This window comes from Microcaecilia unicolor, unplaced genomic scaffold (assembly GCF_901765095.1).
Source record: "Microcaecilia unicolor unplaced genomic scaffold, aMicUni1.1, whole genome shotgun sequence".
NCBI lineage: Eukaryota > Metazoa > Chordata > Amphibia > Gymnophiona > Siphonopidae > Microcaecilia > Microcaecilia unicolor.
In genome coordinates, this window is record NW_021963743.1 from 1,816 (window position 1) to 27,072 (window position 25,257).

The 25,257-nt window shown below is 46.5% G+C and overlaps 1 protein-coding gene across 1 annotated transcript in view; it reads right to left on the reverse strand.

Annotated features, from left to right (window-relative positions):
• Positions 1-11,936: 11,936 nt before the first annotated feature.
• The window catches only part of LOC115459609 (CMP-N-acetylneuraminate-beta-galactosamide-alpha-2,3-sialyltransferase 1-like), a gene marked incomplete at its 3' end in the record, with an annotated part of 38,367 nt that continues 25,046 nt past the window's right edge, over positions 11,937-25,257 (reverse strand). The window contains exon 5 of the mRNA XM_030189419.1: positions 11,937-11,952. Coding sequence (XP_030045279.1) covers positions 11,937-11,952 — 16 coding nt within the window. The remainder of the gene's footprint in view (positions 11,953-25,257) is intronic.

Below are 25,257 nucleotides of genomic sequence, written 5' to 3' on the forward strand. Positions count from 1 at the left end.
ATCGGACCAGGTATTCCCCAATAAGGGGCTGATGCAGCATGAAGTAATAAACCCAGTAAAATCAGTGTCAAACCGCATGCCTGCAAACACACGCAACCCTCTTAATAAAAATAGCTCCAGAAGACAGACAACACTCATATCCAACAGTTTTTTTTTATTCCTATTCTAGTCCAGTGATTTATTATCCACACTAGTCTCATCAATAGCTTCTAGGCAGATAAATCATAGATATCTAACTAGATATAGACATTTACAACTATCATAGTCTACAGTTTAGGCAATATCATAATAATTAAATAAATTTTAAAAACTTTGACCACCAGGTTTTAGTTTTGGAGGGGGTGGGATTGGATTCTGAGGGGAGAAAGGCTTCAGCTGGCGGGGGTTGGGGACCCTCATCAGCCAAGAAATATGGGGTTGTAGCAAGGCCGGGGTGGTGTTGTGGCAGGGAGGCGGGTGAAACTGTGCCCCCCCAAACATTGAAGTCTGGCTACATCCCTGAGTTGTCCCACTGGGTCAGACCAAAGGTCCATCTAGCCCAGTATCCTGTATTTAACAATGGTCAGCCCAGGTTGCAAGTATCTAACAGGATACCTTATGGACTTTTCACCAGGAATTTTTCTAAACTTTTAAACCCAGTTATGCCAACTGCTTTTTGGCAACAAGATCCAGGGCTTAACTATGTTTGAAGGAAAAAATATTTTCTACTATTTAAGATTCATAGAGTGTCCCCTTAGTCTTTGTACTTTTTGGAAGAGTAACAATAGACTCGCATTTGCCCGTTCCACTCCACTCGGGATTTGTTTATCACAGTCCCCTCAGCCGTCTTCGCCAAATAAAGAGCCCCAAACTCCCTCAGTTTTTCTATCCTTCTATTCCCGAATTAATTTTTGCCACCCTTCTCTCTATCTTTTCTAATTCTGTTATATCTTTTTGGAGATGCAGCAACCAGAATTGTACACAGTACTCAAGGTGTAGTCTGACCATGGAGTGATACAGAGGTATTATGATATTCTTTGTTTTTATTTTCTATCCCTTTCCTAATTCCTAGCATCCTGTTTGCTTTTCTTGGCTACTGTCACATACTGAGCAGAAGATTTCAATATATTGTCCACAATGAAACCTAGATCTTTTTCCTGGGTAGATATTCCAAATGTGGACCCTAGCATCATGTAGCTATAATCTGGATTATCCTTCTCAATGTGCATCACTTTGCATTTGTTCACATTAAATTTCATCTGCCATTTGGATGCCCAGTCTTCCAATTTATTAAGGTCTTCCTGCAATTTCTCACAGTCCACATGCATTTTTAACAACTTTAAATTTGCAGATGATACAAAACACCTCACTCATCATTCTGATTTCCAGATCATTTATCAATATGTTAAATAGCAACGGTCCCAGTACAGATTCCCAAGGCACTCCACTATTCACCCCTCTCCACTAAAACAGCTGGCTGTGCATCAGGCGGCTCTTTAGACTAAACTACTGGTCCAGGAATACACTATTCACAAACTGTCACTTCCTCCTAAGGTCCCACTTGGAGTAATGTGTTCAGCTTTGGAGGCCGTATCTTGCTAAAGATGTAAAAAGACTGGAAATGTACGCAAGTACATAAGTAATGCCACACTGGGAAAAGACCAAGGGTCCAGCGAGCCCAGCATCTCGTCCACGACAGCGGCCATCCAGGCCAAGGGCACCTGGCAAGCTTCCCAAATGTACAAACATTCTATACATGTTATTTCCGGAATTGTGGATTTTTCCCAAGTCCATGTAGTAGCGGTTTATGGACTTGTCCTTTAGGAAACCGTCTAACCCCTTTTTAAACTCTGCCAAGCTAACCGCCTTCACCATGCTCTCTGGCAACGAATTCCAGAGATTAATTATGCGTTGGGTGAAGAAACATTTTCTCCGATTTGTTTTAAATTTACTACACTGTAGTTTCATCGCATGCCCCCTAGTCCTAGTATTTTTGGAAAGCGTGAAGACGCTTCACATCCACCTGTTCCACTCCACTCACTATTTTATATACCTCTATCATGTCTCCTCTCAGCCGTCTCTTCTCCAAGCTGAAAAGCCCTAGCCTCCTTAATCTTTCTTCATAGGGAAGTCGTCCCATCCCCGCTATCATTTTAGTCGCCCTTCGCTGCACCTTTTCCAATTCTACTATATCTTTCTTGAGATGCGGCGACCAGAATTGAACACAATACTCAAGGTGCGGTGGCACCATGGAGCGATATAATGGCATTATAACATCATCACACCTGTTTTCCATACCTTTCCTAATAATACCCAACATTCTATTCGCTTTCCGAGCCACAGCAGCACACTGAGCAGAAGGTTTCAGCGTATTAACGACGACACCCAGATCCCTTTCTTGGTCCGTAACTCCTAACGTGGAACCTTGCATGACGTAGCTATAATTCGGGTTCTTTTTTCCCACATGCATCACCTTGCACTTGCTCACATTAAACGTCATCTGCCATTTAGCCGCCCAGTCTCCTAGTCTCATAAGGTCCTTCAGTAATTTTTCACAATCCTGTCGCGAGTTAATGACTTTGAATAACTTTGTGTAATCAGCAAATTTAATTATCTCACTAGTTACTCCCAAAGCTACAAAAATGGTATGGGATTTGCATTGCAAACCATACGAGGAGAGACTTGCCGAACTGAACATGTATACCTTGGAGGAAAAGAAAACAAGGGTGACATAATACCAGTGTGTTTCTTCTACCAAAAAAGGTGCCAGTACTCAAATGTCAGGCCACCCTTCAGGGATGAGGTAATCACTGAGGGACTCACCCCACAATAGCCAGGACCCCTGCAACCAGTCACAGAATCTATGACAAGGCAAAATTGGTGTGTAGAGCCTGAGCTCTTTCATTAAAACATGGGGACCATGGGCCAATTTCAGTACACAATGGAAAAGGTGCCGGTACTCAGTACCCCCTCAAAAACAGCCCTGCATAATAGACGTTCAAATATTTGAAAGGCATTAATTCACAAACAAATCTTTTCCAGAGGCAGGAAGGTGGTAGACCTAGAGGACATGAATTGAGGTTGAAGAGGAGCAGACTCAGAAGTAATATCAGGAAGTACTTTTCACAGAGAGGGTGGTGGATACATGGAATGTCCTCCCGCGGGAGGTGGTGGAGATGAAAACGGGATATGGAATTCAAACATGCGTGGGATAAACACAAAGGCATCCTGTTTAGAAGGAATGGATCCACAGAATCTTAGCAGAGATTGGGTGGTAATGCCGGTAATTGGGAAGCAAGACCGGTGCTGGGCAGATTTCTACAGTCTATGCCCTGATCGTGACTGAATAGATATGGATGGGCTTGAGTGTAAATTTAAAAGGGGCTTCGACATTAGCTTCAGAACTTTTAGTACAAGAAGAGTGCTGAGCAGACTTCTACAGTCTGTACCCTGAGAATGGCAAGGACAAATCAAACTCGGGTATACATATAAAAATCACATACCATGTAAAATGAGTTTATCTTGTTGGGCAGACTGGATTGACTATACAGGTCTTTATCTGCCATCATTTACTATATCTCTCTATATAAAACGCACCTCCAACGTTCTAATGAAGCCTCAGAAATTTCTCTCCAACGTTCTAAAGTTGAAGTTCCTAGATTGCAGTATGTCTGCCCCGCCCATGCGTCACAACGTTATGACATCGAGGGCGGAGCACTGACACTGAACGAATCGGATCACACGGGACGCGGACCTATCAAAAATACCTGCATGCAAGAGGGAAGAGGTAGGATCGCCGAACCGTTGCTACGCGACGAAATGTAGATTTTGTTATAAGGAATTCTGATTTCTGTGTATTTTAGAATATGTCTTATAAGGATGCTTATTTTAGAATATGTTTATTCTGTGTAGTTAATATGTAGAATACCTTTTTAAATCTAATGTCTGTCCAACTCTTTGTCTGACTTTCTAAGTAAGACTGTAGTTGAAAAGGTCAGCATATGGTTTGAGTTAGCTGCAGTCCTGGCTAGGTGAAAGAGAAGTCAACTCTCTTCTCCTTGATTAATTAGGTAAAGGTAGGACTGGGCTTTCTGAAAGAAATAACAAACTATAGCTGTATGCTATTAAGTAAGACTGGCCCTTGACCCCTTAATGAATGCCAGAGTTCAGTTAGCAGTTAGTATGAAGTTGACTAGGAATATGAGATGTCCCTTAGCCCCTAAATGAACCCAGTTTAAGCTATAGCTGAGAAATTAATCATAATGAAAATGCAAGAGACTGGTGCCATATTGTCTAATGTGAGGGGCCCCAGGTCATAAGTCAGTTTGAGAAATATTAAACCTATGTAACTGATATTTGGAATATATGTATGGTAATAATTAGTTCAAGGCAGGGTAATCAATCTATTCTTTACCATCTGGAGAGTAAGGGGGGCTAGGAGGGAGATAGAACGGTATATAAGTGGGAGTAGAAGCAGCTTACGTCAGAAGGAACAGACAGAAGAAGAGAGCTGAAGGAAGACAGACAGCAGAAGAAGAGAAGAAGCTGAGACAGAAGCCATAACATCCAGAGAGCTGAGAAAGGGAAGAAGAGAGCTAGAACTGATGTCCTACTTTGTTTGCTGGCAAATAAAGAAGATTTCTCCCTCATTCTGGTGTGTGCTGTTTGACTCCTGAAGTACCACAGATTCTGCTAACAATAGGGGTAATTCATGCATCAATTCCTGCAACAATTCTTGGTGGCAGAGGTGGGATCCCGGACCCTGCATCAATCTCTGGCACCCAACTGACTGAGGAACATTAGCCGGGTATGTATTCTGTATTGTAATCCTAGCTAGGAAACTGTAAACCAGCCCCTCATAAATTGAGGGAAGGGGAGTCTGATCAACTCTCAGCGAAGGCCTTAGTAGCTTTTAGTCTAGTGGAGATTAGAAGCGAAACCGCTTGAGCTTATCTGTATCTGAGAAATTTGAAATTGTTGGGTGGGATTTTTTGTGCAGAATGTGTGATGCATGAATGAATGTTAAAAGAGTGCGGACTTCTTATAGCTGCGTTTCCAATTAACGCGAGTTCAATTGGCCAGCGACGGAAGGAAGCGATTGTTGTCTGTCTACCTAGTGTCTCGAGAGTGGGGACCCCTTACTGCACTCTCAAAAATTCCCTCCCTTTTGTGTGTTGTAACTGTAAGCATTATGGGAGGGAAATCGTCTAGACAAATTGATACTCCCCTAGATTGTATGCTTAAGAATTTCAAGAAAGGATTTTTAATTAGTGATTATGGACAGACTTTAAGCTCAAGTACTCTAAGAACCTTGTGTGAAGTTGAGTGGCCATCTATGGGAGTGGGGTGGCCCCCTAGTGGCAGCTTAGATATTGAAGTAATCCGGAAGGTCTACAGCATAGTTGTAGGAGAACCAGAATATCTTGAACAACTCCCTTATATAGATTCCTGGGACAGCCTTGTGACTGACCCTCCCTCTTGGTTGAAAACTTATATGGGATCCCCAGTAAAGTTCATGTTGGGCCGCGTTCAAAGAAAGATTAGAAAATCTAAATTGGAAGAGGGAAAGAGCCCTAGGAAGCCTACCACCCAATCGGTGGCTTCCGCCCCTACCCTGTCCGAGAAACCCATACTCTCTGATGACCCCTCAGATCTTGAGCCACCACCTTATGGCCCATTGTTGGGGTTTCGTGCCACCCTCAGAGATCCACGCCGCCCAGCCCAAGCTTCTCCAGCACAGGCTTCTCCGGATACTCCTCTTCTGTGCAAACCCCGTCACATCCTAGGGTGGACCTTTCAGCCAGCCTCTACCCTCCTTTGCCACATTCTCCCCTGTTAACCTCCCAAGACCCGCTTTGGGCTGCACCCCCTGACTCCTCAACTCCCGACAGCCCAGCCTTTCCCTCTAGTACCCCTACCCACTCATCAGGGGCCCGGCATCCCTTTCAATGGACTGAATCACCTGTGACCACCTCTCAGTCTATGAGTACCCCTCCCCATCCCTCAGGGTTTCAACACACCTCCACTGAATAGGTTAGACCTGCTGCAATCACCTTTGAGCATGATAGGAGGGTAGCTCCTAGCTCTACCTCAGGTTCCATTCCCACCTCCTCGAGAATTCTGCCCCTCCGCCAGGTAACCACCACTCGACCGGATCCTAATAATGAGGGTCAGGTTATACAGGCACAGGCCTACCAGTATGTACCCTTCACAACTACCGATCTCCTGAATTGGAAGACGCATTACCCCTCATACTGAAAAGCCTCAGGCAGTGGTGGACCTAGTGGCTAGCATTATGGCCACCCTAACCCAACTTGGACTGATTGTCAACAACTTCTCCTGACCCTCTTCACAACTGAGGAGAGGCGGAAGATTTTACAAAATGCTGAGGCCATCACGCAAGCGCGTGTCCCCGAGGGGACACAGAACCCAGAGGAATGGGTTAGAACTCGGTTCCCTCGTGCAGCTCCAGCTTGGGATCCAAATAATGCAGCACTATGAACTGTTGTCTGGCTATTGCCGGGACTTGCTGGAAGGTATGAGGAAAGGCATAAAGAGGCCCATTAATTTGGCAAAGGTCTCTGAAATTCTCCAAGGGGCAACTGAATCCCCTGGGGCCTTTTTAGAGCGACTAATTGAAGCCTACAGAACATACACCCCATTTGACCCTGAGGCACTAGAAAACCAGAGAATGGTGAATAGCGCATTGGCCCAGAGTACGCCAGATATCCTGAAGAAGTTGCAGCGTCAGGAGGGATTCGCAGGGATGAATACCACCCAGCTAATTGAGATCGCAACCAAGGTTTTCATTAATAGGGATCAGGAGGTGCGCCGAGAGGCTGACCGGAAGATGCAGAAGAAGGCCGACCTTTTAGCGGCAGCCATTACTAACTCCACCCTTAACCGAGGTCGACCTCTAGCTAATGGGAAGCCAAAGTGGGACCCCGGACCACCAGCCAGGCCCCGAGATTCCTTCAATCAATCCTGGCCACGAGGGGGAATCCCAGACCAAGATTGGAGAGGGACCAGTGTGCCTACTGCAAGGAAAGAGGGCACTGGAAAGATGAATGCCCCCAGAGGCGCCAGGGACTGAGAAGGGGACCAGGAGATCGAGGAAGCCGAGGCCGAGTTCGAGAGGGAAGGTATGAGCCTCCTGAATCTGACATCATCGGGATAGCCGAGATGGCAGAATGGGACGAATAGGACAGACCGGGTTCCTACAAACTGGGCTCCCAGGAACCTATGGTCAAGTTAACTATAGGGAGCCGCTCAATTCCATTCATGATTGATACAGGAGCTGAACATTCTGTTGTGACGGAGCGATTAGCGCCTGTGTCTGGAAAAACTGTCCGAGTGGTGGGAGCCACGGGGGTGCAGAACCGGAGGCCCTTTCTGACGACCCGTAGATGCCAATTAGGCTCACACACAGTCACTCATGAATTCCTGTATATGCCAGACTGTCCAATCCCTTTGTTAGGCCGAGACCTGCTGTCCAAGCTTAGGGCCCAAATTTCCTTTGACTCTGATGGCCAGACTTCAGTCTCCTTTCGGCCCCCGATATCCAGCCCTAAGGGTATATTGAGTTTCTGCTGCCCCCTTGAAGAAGAATGGCGGCTGCATCAGTCGCAGGGCCAAGTTGACCTACCTCTGGCAGACAGCTTTCAGGTTAGTGGGGTATGGGCAGAAGATAATCCCCCAGGGTTGGCCCGAAATATTCCTCCTGTCCATGTAGACTTACTTCCAAGTGCCCGGCCAATCCATCTTCGTCAATACCCAATTTCCCGAAAGGCTCTGGAAGGGATTCAAGCACACCTGAATCGTTTGTTATCCCATGGAATTATTCGTCCTTGCCAGTCTCCATGGAATACGCCACTATTGCCAGTTCAGAAGCCAGGGACTGAGGACTACCGGCCAGTCCAAGACTTACGAGTGGTCAACAAATCCACTATCTCATTACACCCTGTAGTGCCTAATCCATATGTCCTGCTAGGATTGATACCTTCTGGGGCTACCCATTTCACGACACTAGATCTAAAAGATGCCTTCTTTTGTATTCGGGTGGCCCCCGCCAGTCAACTGCTTTTCGCCTTTCAATGGGAAAACCCAGTAACAGGAAGGAAGCTTCAGTATACATGGACCCGCCTGCCACAGGGGTTCAAGAACTCCCCCACCATTTTTGGGACTGCCCTAGGACAAGACCTTAAGACTTTTAAATCTGAGCCTTCCAAGCGAGTTTTACTCCAGTATGTAGATGACCTCCTGATTGCAGCAGTGACCCAGGAAGAGTGTTTTGAGGCTACCAGAGAATTGCTGGAGTTACTCTTGGATGCAGGCTATAAGGTCTCACGCTCAAAGGCCCAACTCTGTCAGTCAGAAGTGAAGTATCTGGGCTTTTGCATTTCCCAGGGAAGTCGGAGACTGGATGTCAGTAGGAAGCAAGCAGTTGCTGCAATTCCCCAACCCAAGTCCAGAAGGGAAGTTAGGGAATTTCTGGGAGCAGCCGGATTCTGCAGAATTTGGATTCCAAATTTTGCATTGATGGCGAAACCCCTTTACCAGGCCACAAAGGGGGGTGAAAAGGAACCATTTGAATGGGGACCTACTGCTCAACAATCCTTCATTGCCATAAAGAAAGCCCTACTCCAAGCCCCTGCGTTAGGCCTTCCTGATGTGGAGAAACCTTTCTCACTGTATGTCCACGAGCGACATACAGTGTAACAGTGAAATTCAACATCTCTTTCTCTCTCACACACCCAAACACACCAACAGACCCCCTGCCCCCCCCCCCCCCTTGACTAGGCACACAGCTTCAAAACTGCTTAAAGGAGCTTTCAAAATTATTACACAATACTACAACAACAAAAAAAATATGAAAATATGGGAAAACAATACAGAAAATAATACAATTCAAACATTAATGGCAGAAACGAATTACCTTGCTAGCTCCCGTTTCATTTGTTACCGAAACGGGCCTTTTTTTTTTACTAGTGTTATTATAAGGTAACCTTCCCATGAGGGGAGTTAGGAATACCTTTGGAACTCCCCATCCTAAAGGTGCAGGCTCTCTTTTATACTAGTACTAGCCTTTGAGCCTGTAAAAATGGGCTATTATTTTTTACAACCGCTGTTCTAAGGCTAATATAAGAATTTAGCATTTTTGCATATTTCATCATTTATTTTATTGTAATATGATACATGTGTATATATAAATATGTATATAAGTTTATTAGGTCATTTTTATTCTGGATTCTTGGGTTAAGGGGAGTATTTCTGCATTTTACAAGTACAGTTGATCATATAGGTTAGAAAACACACACAACATAAAATCAGATGGGTACTATTAGGCCTACTGAACTTTAACTAGTTATATTCCTGGTGCATTGCCAGTTGAAGGAGATTTCAAATAATTTACAAAATGTTACAGCTATGTTGGAGAAATCTATAGATGATGCAAATGAAAGAGGGACACTGTTGGTGTCCTTTGTTTTTCAGCAAGACCTGAATGCAATTATGAGATTATACTTTAAATCAACTAATCATATTTTTGCAGGTCAAAAGATTTGGCTTTACCCCGATGTAACCAAATTGACCCAAGAAAAAAGGAAAATGTTTCTATCTATGAGGTCCAAAGTTGTTGATAAAGGGGGGAATTTCCTCTTGGCTTACCCGTGTAAATGTCTTATAAGGCTTAATCAGACAAAATATGTTTTTTATGTTCCTGATCAGCTTAAATCCTTTCTGGAAGCAGAACAGAGTCAGAGTTAAAAGAAATGTAGAGAACAACGACTCCAATTTGGATAAATTATTTGATAATTTGTTTATTGTTAAACTTCACTAATACCTATCCCCCTTTTCTTTTTCTTCAGCCTAATTTAGGTTTTGAGGTCTAAGTAAGCCAGACTGTATTGGACTGTAAGATTGAAATGATTTATGCTTGTTTAATTATTAAGGCTGTGTTTAACTTGACAGTTATTATACTTGTTAAAGTTTTGTAAATAATAATAAAAATTATTAATAATTCCTGGTGCATTGCCATAGATCCCAGTTGATCACTGGCTTTCCCTATCTTCCTTGCAGCTATGAATTCACTGTGCTTATTCTATAGTTTCTTGAAGTCCATAGAAAATAGTGAGAGTAAATCCTATGTAAATATGGAGAACCAGAACCATTGTGTTCTTCGATTGTCAAACGTGAAATAAACTTGTTTTAAATAATGATAAATGAATTTGCAATGCAACTCTTTCAGGCTAACAGAAAAAAAAAAAGAGCAGACTACGTAAAAGTAAGTCATCAAAACAGCAAACAATTTTCTTTAATCGCCCAACATGCCCATGTTTTGCTCTACAAGGGCTGCATCAGGGGCTAAACAAATAACCGGCAGAAGTCGTCCAATGTTTTCTCTGTGCGGTTACTGCAATACAGTACTAGAAACTAGCAAGAAGTTTGCTTTTATAAGTGGCGGTTGCAGCAGCCTAGCATACAGGCTGCCTTCAAACGCAAACAGCTTTTTCTTTGCATTCGAGGGCAGCCTGTGTGCTCGGTTGCTGTGACTGCTGCTTGTACTTGTGACCTGACTTGGCCACTATTTGGAAACAGGATATTGGGCTAGATGGACCACTGGTCTGACCCAGTATGGCTACTCTTATGTTCTTGTGACTTGTATTCCAGCAAACAAATCTTCCATTCTTAGGGCCTAGCAGGCCTGCCTTTCATAGAGAAGACATCAAACAAAATAAAACATGGAAAAGAAAATAAGGTGATACCTTTTTATTGGACATAACTTAATACATTTCCTGTATTAAGTTATGTCCAATAAAAAAGGTATCATCTTATTTTCTTTTCCATGTTTTATTTTGTTTGATTTCTATTGATAACCTTAAGAGTGGACTAACACGGCTACCACACTCCTCTACTCATAGAGAAGACAGAATCTTTAGAGCACCCCTGTTGCTGGTGAACACCTCCCTAAACATCAGGCCTCAATGTTACTCACTGCAGCCATTCTGTTTCCACTCAATTTACTGGGAAAGAGCACTATGACGAACACAGCTCCTGCAGTGTGAACTGCAGCAAGCAGCTCAGGATGTCTTTTCTGTAAATGGTAGCAGCAATCAGCCAACAGCATCTAGTTTCCCCCTTATACTCTACAGGTAAGATTTTTTTTGTTTTAAATAGTTACTGCAGCTCCTTGTGACTGTGGGCAAGTCACTTAACCTTCCATTGCCCCAGGTACAAAATAAGTACCGTATATATGTAAACCGCTTTGAATGTAGTTGCAAAATACCACAGAGAGGCGGTATATCAAGTCCCATTTCCCCATTACAAAGGAAATCAGCAGGTATTCAACTTAATGTCCCAGAGTGTCTGCCCCAACAAAACTAGTAACTAGCAGACCAGTTTCTGGACAATGTTCAGTACTTTAACTGCAAGCCAATACCTTATTTAGTGATTTGCATATTCATATACACAAGGGTTGCTCTGCCATTACCACCACATTTGTTGTGCAGTTTCTAATTTGAAATGCAAAACAAATTTCAGTTAGTTAATCACAAGAAAAAAAATATTATATTGCACTATATTGAATTAGCATTACAGTAAATAAAAATGAAGGTGAAAAGTACAGCATCAAAAGTACATGAAAAGAAACATTTTCACTGAACACCGCCTGCATCAGGCCACACAGCATGAGGAAAAAGCCTTCAGTGTAATAAATACCATCCTAAGGCTACTGGCTCACTTCTTTGTACTTCAGTGATGATGGCAAATGTTGAAAACAGGCCACTTCCTCCCTGTCCCCTGTCCCTCTGCCTAAACTATTTTCCTGTCTCCCATCTCTCTCCAAAACTAACCAGTGACTTGTGGTTCTGCATGCTGAAGAAATCCACCAATGTTATGAACACAAATGACACATACAGGAACTCAATTTACCTTCTGTTTGCTGACATCAATCTTTTCGGAACGAAAGTATACGTACTGCAAAGAGAAAAGGAAAAGGCATACGTTACTAAAATGAGCTGACATATGTTTCCTGAGAACACACATGCAGGTGTTTTACTGAATATGTTATAAAAGCAAACCAAACACACTCTCTGAATACAAGGAAAAAAAAAAACCCAGACAAGCGACAGTACAAATTTGTAAAATGCCATTACGACCAACAATTAGAACAAGAACTTCTCACACGGGAAGGCATTTACCTATGAAAAACAGGGGAGGGGGGAGAACTTCCAGTACCATTTTATTATGTTTTTTATCATTTTATTTGTTGCATTTGTATCCCACATTTGCCACCTATTTGCAGGATCAATGTGGCTTACATAGTACCGTGATGGCGAGCGCCAATTCCGGTAAGAGAAATACAGAGAGGTCAAGTGTTAATGATCATAGATGAGGGAGTATATTAAGTATTCAAGGAGAGAGAGTTAAGTTTGGTCCAGTTTCTGGTAGGAGTTTCGATTTGGATATCAAGACAAGACTAGGAGCAAGAAGTGCATTCTACAGCAATCTCTCAATAGGTAATTAAGGGGCCCTTTTACTAACGCACACTAACAACTGGATTCTACATAAGGCATTGTGAGCTAAATTGAGAGAATACCTAATTTACACATGCACCTTAATTGAAAAGCCAGTGATAACTGGCCAGTAACAACCAATTATCACTAACTGGCAATTGGAATTTAAGCTTGCTTCTTAGATGTATTCTACATGTGTAGCTGAAAGGGGGACACGGCCATAGGAAGAGGGTGGGTATAGGGGGCATCACTTAAATTTGTTATAGTATTCAGGGGAACAAGCCTACATTTAAGCATGGGTATTTACACCAGGTTTTCAGTGTTCCTCGGAAGGATGCATTATTTTATAAACCGCGCCTAACTTTAGGCGCGGTTTAAAGAAGAGTGCCAAGCATTTTTGGATGCGTTTGTTATTTTATACATGCCACTTACAGAATCTGGTCCTTAGTGAAGAAAAACAGGCTACAATAAAATGCATTAATGTGTTTTGCAGTGTTTTGCCTGTGCTAACCTGCACTTTAGGTATTTTTTAGGGGGGAAAAAATTATATATTTTTTTTTTTGGGGGGGGGGGGGGGGGGGGGGGGGGGGGAGTGAGTGTGCCACGGTCAGATAATATCCAGATAGTCAATCTGCACTAAATATAAATTGAAGGGAGCTCACAGTCATACAATTCAAGATATGCTCAGCTTCTTCACATTAATCTAATTTTCTTAAAGGTCAATAGGGTCAAGTCTCCAGCATTGAAAGCTTAGTGCAAGCTAAGTATTATCTTAAGATGGCTATATACATATAGCACAAAGTAAAGTATAGTACAGGGGTACGCAACTCCGGTCCTCGAGAGCCGCAGGCAGGTCAGGTTTTCAGGATATCAACAATGAATATGCAGGAGATAGATTTGCATACCATGGAGGCAGTGCTTGCAAATCTATCTCCTGCATATTCATTGTGGATATCCTGAAAACCTGACCTGCCTGCGGCTCTCGAGGACCGGAGTTGCCTAACCCTGGTATAGTACAAAGGAATTTGAAACTGATATATATGTATAATGGCCTCAACATAATGATATGTTCTATATATGACATGGGCTTCATGAAAAAGTAAATATTAATGAAAAATCATTAAAAAATATACTAAAGATTTAATGAGGATTGCGATACCACCCCTGAAACGTATGCTTGGCTCATTGAATAATTCAGCCAAATAGGGGTAGGTACGCTGATCTGAATGATCCTACTATGATTCCCTGACCCTACTGACCTTTAAGAAAATTAGATTAATGTGAAGAAGCTGAGCATATCTTGAATTGTATGGTCAGATAATAGGCAAAGAGGCATATTTTCAAAGCACTTTGGGAGGCTAAGTTCCATAGGTTTCTATGGAACTTTGGGAGGCTAAGTGCTTTGAAAATGAGCCTCATAAAGTGTTAACCAGCTAGTGTGTTTGCAGCAGTATGAGCTAACTGGCTAACATGGAGTTAATGCAGGAGCTCTTACTGCCTCTGAAATAGCAACCAGCATGGGCTGCTTTTACAGGTAAGGCACAGTAATGTGAACCAGGGGCGTAGCCAGACTTCTGTGGGAGGGGGGTCCAAAGCCCAAGGGGAGGGGGCACATTTTAGCCCTCCCCCCCGGCGCCCCACCCCCCCACCCCCGCCGCCATTGCCACCCCCCATGTCTTATCCGACCCCACTCCCACCGCGAACCCTCCCCCGCTGCCGCCTACCTTCACTTTTGCTGGCGGGGGACCCCACTCCCCGCCAGCCGACGTCCTCTCCGTCCTGCTCCTGCTCTTGTTGCGTGCAGGACGTCAGACTCAGAGAACAAAGTTCTGTTCTCTGAGTCTGACGTTGCACGTACAACGTGCAGGATGTCAGCAATGCATGCAACAGCAGGATGGAGAGGACGTCGGCTAGCGGGGAGTGGGGTCCCCCGCCAGCAAAAGTGAAGGTAGGCAGCGGCGTGGGCGGGTTCTCCGGGAGGGGGGTACAGGCTGGAATCTACGGGGGCCCAGGCCCCACGTAGCTACGCCACTGATGTGAACATTAGCCTATGATCTAAAATTCAAAAGATGGAAAATGCCCCAAAAAGGTACCACTAGATCTGAGTTTAGTGTGCAGAAAAGTCCAGAGTTAGAATGTGCTAAGCACAAATTTCAGCACATTTTAGTAAAAAAAACCCTCTAGATTAGGAAAAAAACACAATTTCTCCCCAATCCTGGTCTTTGTAGAGCCAATAAGAAGTCCCTTGGAGCAGGGTCTGTATAAGAAAAATCTATTACAGGAGATGAAAGCTAGCTCATATGAATGCACTGCTTGGATGTCTCAACGCCATCTGAAGCTTAACATGACCAAAACTGAACTTCTCATTTTCCCCCTAAGCCCACCTCCCCTCTTCCCCCTTTCTCTACCTCTGTTAATGGCTCTCACATCCTGTCTCCTCGGCTGGTAACCTTGGAGTCATCTTTGATTCCTCTCTCTCCTTCTCTGCACATATTCAACAGATCACCAAAACCTGTCGTTTCTTTACCTAGAACATTAGCAAAATCCACCCCTTCCTTTCTGATTACACTACCAAAACCCTTATTCACACCCTTGTCACCTCTCGTTTGGACTATTGCAATTTACTTCTCACTGGTCTTCCGCTCAGCCATCTCTCTCCTCTCCAATCTGTCCAAAATTCTGCGACACGACTTATTTTCTGCCAGAATCATTATACCCACACTAGCCCACTCCTCAAATCACTTCACTGGCCCCCTTTCCGCTTCCGCATAGTTTAAACTTCTCTTACTGACCTTTAAGTGCATCCACGCTACAACCCCCCATTACCTCTCCACTCTTATATCTCCCTACATTCCTTCCCATAAACTCCGCTCACTGGACAAATCTCTCTTGTTGTCCCCCTTCTCCCCTACTGCTAACTCCAGACTTTGTTCCTTTTCTCTTGCGGCACCTTATGCCTGGAATCGACTTCCTGAACCTATACGTCTAGCTCCATCTCTTCCTGTTTTCAAATCCATGCTGAAAACCCACCTTTTCACTGCTACTTTTGGCTCCTAGCCTCTACTCATTTGCCCTCCCTTGTTCCTTCCTTCCTTCTCACCCAGTACTTCCCTCATCCGTAACTGTCTTGTCTGTATTATTTAGATTGTAAGCTCTTTGAGCAGGGACTGTCTCTTTGTGTCAGGTGTTCAGCGCTAAGTACGTCTGGTAGCGCTATACAATGCTAATAATAGTAAATTTACACCTGTCACAGCCAACATTAACATTAGCAATCACAAGACATAGTAACATAGTAGATGACGGCAGAAAAAGACCTGCACGGTCCATCCAGTCTGCCCACCAAGACAACTCATGTATGCTACTTTTGTGTATACCCTACTTTGATTTGTACCTGTGCTCTTCAGGGCACAGGCCGTATAAGTCTGCCCAGCACCAAATTTTCCTATGTTCTTGAACTGATCACAGGTCAGGAAAAAAATGACTTTGATGATGGAGATACAGCCATAGGAGGGCAGTCTTATCTTGTAGGAAATCAAGTTGCTATTAGTTTTCTGCACATTTAAACTTACTCTGAACTTCTGGAGATCAGACAAGAAATTTAACTTTCCAGTGTCAAGCCAGGGCTAAACAAGGGCAACACTCACTCTGGGTTCAGGCCCACCCAGGAGCCCACCTCGCTGTTGCTGGAAGGGATCCCCGACAGCTGAAGACATCCTTTGCAGAGCCCCTCAGGCAATTTAAACAGTGGGTAAGTTAGTAGCACACTTCCAGTCACTGATGCAGACACCCCCTTCTGCATGAATTTAGCATGTGTGATGGGGTATTGGTGTCTGGAAGCGTGCTGCCAACTTGCCCACTGTTCAGACAGCCTGGGAGGGGGGAACTGCAAAGGCTATCTTCAACTGACAAGGCTTAGGGATCCCCACCAGCCAAGGTATTATTTTAATGCATCTAAGGAGAGAGGGGTGGAGGTGGAGCGTGTGGGCCCAACCAGAAATACACTCTGGCTACTCTACTACTTAAACTCCAATTACAACTTCCTCCTTCAATGTTGTACAAGGAGTGGGATTTAAGCCCTGGCCTTCCTGTTTTCAGTCTCCTGCATGCCAAGTTTTGCTGGAGTACTGAACCCCCCCCCCCCCCCCCCCCCCAAAATCATTGGACTTTGCAAAACACATGAACTTAACCAGTTACAGACTGTGAATGACTGGAAGCTACTGCACACTTTGCAATCTCCTTTCTTCTCCAACACAGGCCACACTTTGTCAAACTGGCTGCATCGGGGAGAGCTGGCTGAGAGATACATCGCTTCAAGAGTCACCAGGAAACTCTGACTAGTTGTTAACGCACTCAGTGTCCAGAAAAAGAGTGGGACCCCCAGCATTTCCCCCCAATAACCCCAAAACAAAATGTACTATTAAAAATAACTATTACTGACAGGTGTAACCGCAAGATGCTGTAAAAAGGGAAAGGGAAATGGGACTTGATATACCACCTTTCTGAGGTTTTTGCAACTACATTCAAAGCTGTTTACATATAGTCAGGTACTTATTTTGTACCAGGGGCAATGGAGGGTTAAGTGACTTGCCCAGAGTCACAAGGAGCTGCAGTGGGAATCGAAACTGAATGATTCCTGTTTTCAAAATGACAAGCTCAAAGTGGCTTACAATATTTCATGGATAATGGAAATGAGAAAAGAATATATATTTGGTGTTACAGAAGGATTTTGGGATGTGTGGTAAGGAAATACATAATAAAGCAGAAGGCATTATTAGACATTTTGGATGTAAGTGGGGTATTTCACATGTTGTTGATCTTTGTGGTAGGTTTTGTCAAAGAGATGGGTCTTCAGTAGTTTGCGGAAGTTGGTCAGTTCATAGATCACTCTTAGGTTGCGTGGTAGTAAATGACAGCAGATAAAGACCTGTATGGTGGTCCATCCAGTCTGCCCAACAAGATAAATTCATTTTACATGGTATGTGATACTTTATACCTGAGTTTCATCTGTCCTTGCCATTCTCAGGACACCGACCGAAGAAGTATGCCCAGCACTGTTCTAAACAGGATTTCTTTGTGTTTATACCACGCACGTTTAAATTCCATTACCGTTTTCCATCTCCACCACCTCCCGCGGGACGGCATTCCACATATCTACCACCCTCTCTGTGAAAAAAATACTTCCTGACGTTACTCCTGTCACAGGTTTACATAAAACGAATTTCTGGACATTACGTCAGTCAGGCAGTGCAAAAGAGTCAGTCTAAAAACATTCCCACTGGAGAGGCGATGTGTGATTTATTTGCTGTAGGCCCAAACCTAGGTACAGTGAGGTGAACAGATGCCTGACAATCCAAAGAAAGCGGTGACAAAACTGTTTTCCAGCCAAGACTTCTCCCAGATTGCCAAGCTGTCGGCCAAGATAATCCAGGCAAGTGCCAGGAGACTTTTCAGGAAGGCAAGGCAGCCGTTAATCAGTGCTGCTGGAAGAGGTTTAATAATCTCTGCTGATTAAGGGCACTTCCTCAGCATTCTGAATGTGTCCATCACATCTCCCTCCTCCCCCTTTCTGCAAAGTTAATTATGACACTAGGTGTGGAAGGAATACCTCTGGTGAGCTGCAGTTGCTATTTGTATGTGGATTTTGAATTGGTGAGACACAAAAGCATCAATGCTCTGCAGGCAGCCTTGCACCCAATTCTAAGTGAAATACAAGTTTCACAGCATGGAGGGAAGCAGTGGATCTTTTTGGAATTTCACCTTTCCTATCAGTTTATGAGTCACTCTTCATGCACAGAGACTGCCATGGAGCGAGCTCTTTTCCCAATAGCGCATTTTTAACACAGTGGTAATCTGTATGCCATTAGTTTACTGCATTCAGGAGCAAAAATCGTGCATTTAGCTCATGTCAGAAGACATGTGCTAAGCCATCAGTCCCTTAGTGTGGTTTCTGGTGTTCCTTCTCATGTGTTCAAACAAGGGACAGCAGACTGGAGGGTCGTGCATTTCTTTATGGGAAGTTGAGCAGAGGAGGGCCAAATTTATTGGATTAAAAAAAAAAAAAAAAAAGAAAAAAACCCCACCTCATTCACAGTTTTGCAAACTGAGCTAGTCGCATAACCAGACACAGTAATTTGGATGGTCCCAGAACTAGCTTAGATGGGCATTTCCACGGAACGGCACTCTGTAGCTCTCTCCTCCCACCGAGATATTTAAAACAAAATTATAGATTTTTTTTCACCTACCCCACATCAACATCTTTCCTCTTCCACTGCGTCCCAGCATCTGACCACCCGTCGCTGAACCCCATCCCCAATGCCTGCAGTGATTCAATTATTGATGCTTGTGCCGGTTACGCAGGATTCCGCCAGAAGGAATTATGAAAGTGAGGGTGGGACCCAGCCGAAGGAAGCCTGCAGGGTTGGCACAGGCATCAATAATGAATCACTGCAGGCGCCGGGGATGCCTGTAAGGTACATCAGGGAAGGACGGGGTTCAGCGATGGGTGGGCCTGTGCCCACCCAGGCCCACCCATAGCTACGCCACTGAACTGAGCTAGGTAGGACTAGTGAGGAGTGTGAACAATGAAACATGCAGCCACAAAAAATATAGACTGAGGAATGAAGGTGAACAGCACAGAAAGATGACAAAGTAATGATTTGCCTGCAGGTTGCAATTCCCTTTGGACAGTACAATAATTATCCACAAGCAATATGCTGAGTGGACTAGCAGCCTAGTGGATACAGCACCAGTTTTGACATCCAGAAATGGGCAGTTCAAATCCCACTGCTCTTCCTTGTGATCTTGGGCAAGTCACTTAACCCTCCATTGCCTCAGGCACAAACTTAGATTGTGAGCCCTCCAGGGACACAGCAACACCCAGTGTAACCGAATGTAATTCACCTTGAGCTACTACTGAAAAAGGTGTGAGCAAAATCAAAATAAGCAAAATCAAAATAAATGAGTGCCCTCAAGTCTTCTTCAGAAGTGGCCTTTGTGACCTGGAAAAACCCCACATGCAGTGGATATATATCTTATGCTGATCCAACAACAGGTTATTTTGGACTCTGCGTGTTCTAAAAGTCTGTAAATATTAACAGAAATCCTTGGTACCCCAGATGAAGTAACTCGGATTCCACCTGCAGCTTCTTGCTACTGCAACTGGGTGCTCCCATGCTGCCATCTAGTGGATACAATATGGATGGTCTTGCTACATTCAACAGGTGCTATACTTGTGTCCTCAACATTTTCTTTTAGTAACAGATATTCTCCGAGGACACGCAGGCTGCTTGTTCTCACTGATGGGTGACGTCCACGGCAGCCCCCTCCAATCGGAAACTTCACTAGCAAAGGCCTTTGCTAGTCCTCACGCGCACATGCGCACCGCGCATGCGCGGCCGTCTTCCCGCCCAAACCGGCTCGTGTTCGTCAGTCTTCTTTTGTCTGCGCTCGGGACGGACGTGTTTTGCCGCCGTTTCGTGCCCCTCAAGTGGACCCTCGCGCGTATTCGCGATTTCGCTTAAAAAAAAAAAAAAGAGACCTTTGGTCTTTGTCCCTTCCCGTGTGTCCAGTTTTTTCCCCGGCGTAAGTTTCCTTTCGCTTTCGGGGTAGGCCTTTTTTGGCCTCGGTACGGGTTTTCTCTCCCTTATTTTTGGTGCCCTTCGTCACCATCGCGAATTTTGATTTCGCCGGTGTGATTTTTCCGCCCATGTCATCGAAGTCTCCCAGCGGCTTCAAGAAGTGCACCCAGTGCGTCCGGGTAATCTCGCTCACTGATAGGCACGCTTCGTGTCTTCAGTGTCTGGGGGCTGGGCACCGCCCGCAGCCTTTGGAGTCTTTGTGTTCTTTTACAAAAGAGGACTCAGGTAGCGAGGTTGGCCCAGTGGAACGTGTTGTTCTCAGGCTCTTCGTCGACAACAGCACCGGAGGCATCGAGTGCATCGATGTCGACAGCATCAAAGTCTTCGACCTCGGCATCGACTGCATCGATGGCATCGAGGTTTCGACCCTCTGCATCGTCGGTACCGAGACATCGGAAGACTGCATCGGCGGTACCGGGACCTCCGCTGTTGCTGATGTCGTCGGATGGTGGTGCTTCGACTGGATTGCAGGTGAGGGCTGTCCATTCCCCTGCTGGTGGCGGTGAGCCTTCGGGTGGGTCTGCTCCTGCCCTGAGGGCTCCTGCGGAACAGCCCCTCCGAGACCGACCTTCTTCGGCCTCGGCCCCGAGGAAAAGACGGTTGGATTCTACGTCCTCCTCGTCGGTACCAGGAAGCTCTGGTGACATGCTTCGTTTGAAGAAATCAAAGAAGCATCAACACCGGTCTCCTTCCTGCATTGGTACCGAGAGCTCTGGGTCGCCGAGGGAGTCGGCACCCAGTAGGCATCGGCACCGGGAGGATCGCTCACCCTCTGTTCAGGAGGTGTCGGTGCGTTCCACCTTGGACAGCCCGGAACTGCCTCCACGCCCGGAACAGACTTTGACCTCGACGCCTGCATCAGTTTCCATGTCTTTCTCCACAGCCGCTCTGCACGAGAGTCTCCGGGCCGTTCTTCCAGAGATTCTGGGAGAGCTGTTGCGCCCTTCCCCTCCGGTACTGGGGGTGCTTGCGCCACCGGTACCGTCGAGTGAGGCGCCGGCTGGCCCTTTGCCCGGGGTGAGGTCTCCGACATCGGTACCGCTTGCGGTACCGGCTGCGGCCGCCTCCCAGGAAGACTCCCCGACGACGTCGGTGGAGGGAGCTTCGCCGGTGAGGGAGTCTACCTCTCGGCGCTCCCACCGTGGCCGTGATTCCACGGAGTCGAGTCGGGCACGGCTGCAGACGCAGGTTCATGAACTTGTGTCTGATACCGATGGTGAGGCCTCGTGGGAGGAGGAGGAGGACATCAGATATTTCTCTGACGAGGAGTCTGATGGCCTTCCTTCTGATCCCACTCCCTCCCCTGAAAGGCAGCTTTCTCCTCCCGAGAGTCTGTCTTTCGCGGCCTTTGTCCGGGAGATGTCTACGGCCATCCCCTTCCCGGTGGTCGTGCAGGATGAGCCCAGGGCTGAGATGTTTGAGCTCTTGGACTATCCTTCTCCACCTAAGGAAGCATCCACAGTACCCATGAATCATGTCCTAAAAAAGACATTGCTGGCGAACTGGACCAAGCCTCTAACTAATCCCCACATTCCCAAGAAGATCGAGTCCCAGTACCGGATCCTTGGGGACCCAGAGCTGATGCGCACTCAGTTGCCTCACGACTCTGGTGTGGTGGATCTGGCCCTAAAGAAGGCTAAGAGTTCTAGGGAGCATGCTTTGGCGCCCCTGGGCAAGGACTCTAGAACCTTAGACTCCTTTGGGAAGAAGGCCTACCATTCTTCTATGCTCGTGGCCAAGATTCAGTCCTACCAGCTCTACACGAGCATCCACATGCAGAACAATGTGCGGCAGTTGGCGGGCTTGGTGGACAAGCTCCCTCCTGAGCAAGCCAAGCCGTTTCAGGAGGTGGTCAGGCAGCTGAAGGCATGCAGAAAATTCCTGGCCAGAGGGGTATATGATACCTTTGATGTTGCGTCCAGGGCCGCTGCTCAAGGTGTGGTGATGTGCAGACTCTCATGGCTGCATGCCTCCGACCTGGAGAATAGAATCCAGCAGCGGATTGCGGACTCCCCTTGCCGAGCAGACAACATTTTTGGAGAAAAAGTCGAACAGGTGGTAGAGTGGGATAACGCTTTCGATAAATTCTCCCGCCGGCAGCCTTCAGCATCTACCTCTTCAGGTAGACGTTTTTATGGGGGAAGGAGGACTGTTCCCTACTCTTCTGGTAAGCGTAGGTACAATCCTCCCTCTCGACAGCCTGCGGCCCACGCTAAACCCCAGCGCGCTCGCTCTCGTCAGCAGCGTGCGCCTCAGCAAGGCCCCACAGCTCCCCAGCAAAAGCAGGGGGCGAGCTTTTGACTGGCTCCAGAAGAGCATAGCCGATGTCAACGTGTCCGTGCCTGGCGATCTGCCGGTCGGGGGGAGGTTGAAAGTTTTTCACCAAAGGTGGCCTCTCATAACCTCTGACCAGTGGGTCCTCCAAATAGTCCGGCAAGGATACACCCTCAATTTGGCCTCGAAGCCTCCGAATTGTCCACCGGGAGCTCAGTCCTTCAGCTTCCAGCACAAGCAGGTACTTGCAGAGGAACTCTCTGCCCTTCTCAGCGCCAATGCAGTCGAGCCCGTGCCACCCGGGCAAGAAGGGCTGGGATTCTATTCCAGGTACTTCCTTGTGGAAAAGAAAACAGGGGGGATGCGTCCCATCCTAGACCTAAGGCCCCTGAACAAATATCTGGTCAAGGAAAAGTTCAGGATGCTTTCCCTGGGCACTCTTCTTCCCATGATTCAGGAAAATGATTGGCTATGCTCTCTGGACTTAAAGGATGTTTATACACACATCCCGATACTGCCAGCTCACAGACAGTATCTTCCATTTCGTCTGGGATCACGTCACTTCCAGTACTGTGTGCTACCCTTTGGGCTCGCCTCTGCGCCCAGAGTGTTTACGAAGTGCCTGGCTGTGGTAGCAGCAGCGCTTCGCAGGCTCGGAGTGCACGTGTTCCCTTATCTCGACGATTGGCTGGTGAAGAACACTTCCGAGGCAGGAGCTCTACAGTCCATGCAGATGACTATTCGACTCCTGGAGCTACTAGGGTTTGTAATACATTACCCAAAGTCCCACCTTCTCCCAGTACAGAGACTCAAATTCATAGGAGCTCTGCTGGATTCTCGGACAGCTCGTGCCTATCTCCCGGAGACGAGGGCCAACAATCTGCTGTCCCTCGTCTCCCGGGTACGAGCGTCCCAGCAGATCACAGCTCGGCAGATGTTGAGACTGCTTGGCCACATGGCCTCCACAGTCCATGTGACTCCCATGGCTCATCTTCACATGCAATCTGCTCAATGGACCCTAGCTTCCCAGTGGTTTCAGGCTGCTGGGGATCTAGAGGATGTGATCCACCTGTGCACGAGTTTTCTCAAATCCCTGTACTGGTGGACGATTTGGGCCAATTTGACTCTGGGACGCCCCTTCCAAATTCCTCAGCCACAAAAGGTGCTGACTACAGATGCGTCTCTCCTGGGGTGGGGAGCTCATGTCGATGGACTTCACACCCAAGGAAGCTGGTCCCTCCAGGAACGCGATCTGCAGATCAATCTCCTGGAGTTACGAGCGGTCTGGAACGCTCTGAAGGCTTTCAGAGATTGGCTGTCCCACCAAATTATCCAAATTCAGACAGACAACCAGGTTGCCATGTATTACATCAACAAGCAGGGGGGCCCTCTCCTGTGTCAGGAAGCCGTCAGCATGTGGCTCTGGGCTCGCCTTTACGGCATGTGGCTCCAAGCCACATATCTGGCAGGCGTAAACAACAGTCTGGCCGACAGGTTCAGCAGGATTATGCAACCTCACGAGTGGTCACTCAATTCCAGAGTAGTGCGCCAGATCTTCCAAGTGTGGGGCACCCCCTTGGTAGATCTCTTCGCATCTCGAGCCAACCACAAGGTCCCTCAGTTCTGTTCCAGACTTCAGGCCCACGGTCGACTGGCATCGGATGCCTTCCTCCTGGATTGGGGGGAAGGTCTGCTGTATGCTTATCCTCCCATACGCCTGGTGGGGAAGACTTTGTTGAAACTCAAACAAGACCGGGGCACCATGATTCTGATTGCTCCCTTTTGGCCGCGTCAGATCTGGTTCCCTCTTCTTCTGGAGTTGTCCTCCGAAGAACCGTGGAGATTGGAGTGTTTTCCGACCCTCATCACACAGGACGAAGGGGCGCTTCTGCATCCCAACCTCCAGTCTCTGGCTCTCACGGCCTGGATGTTGAGAGCGTAGACTTTGCTTCTTGGTCTGTCAGAGGGTGTCTCCCGTGTCTTGCTTGCTTCCAGAAAAGATTCCACTAAGAGGAGTTACTTCTTTTTATGGAGGAGGTTTGCCGTCTGGTGTGACAGCAAGGCCTTAGATCCTCGCTCTTGTCCTACACAGACCCTGCTTGACTACCTTCTGCACTTGTCTGAGTCTGGTCTCAAGACCAACTCTGTAAGGGTTCACCTTAGCGCAATCAGTGCATACCATTACCGTGTGGAAGGTAAGCCGATCTCAGGACAGCCTTTAGTTGTTCGCTTCATGAGAGGTTTGCTTTTGTCAAAGCCCCCCGTCAAACCTCCTACAGTGTCATGGGATCTCAATATCGTTCTCACCCAGCTGATGAAACCTCCTTTTGAGCCACTGAACTCCTGCCATCTGAAGTACTTGACCTGGAAGGTCATTTTCTTGGTGGCAGTTACTTCAGCTCGTAGAGTCAGTGAGCTTCAGGCCCTGGTAGCCCAGGCCCCTTACATCAAATTTCATCATAATAGAGTAGTCCTCTGCACTCACCCTAAGTTCTTGCCGAAGGTAGTGTCGGAGTTCCATCTGAACCAGTCAATTGTCTTGCCAACATTCTTTCCCCGTCCTCATTCCTGCCCTGCTGAACGTCAGCTGCACACATTGGACTGCAAAAGAGCACTGGCCTTCTATCTGGAGCGGACACAGCCCAACAGACAGTCCGCCCAATTGTTTGTTTCTTTCGATCCCAACAGGAGGGGAGTGGCTGTGGGGAAACGCACCATATCCAATTGGCTAGCAGATTGCATTTCCTTCACTTACACCCAGGCTGGGCTGGCTCTTGAGGGTCATGTCACGGCTCATAATGTTACAGCCATGGCAGCGTCAGTGGCCCACTTGAAGTCAGCCACTATTGAAGAGA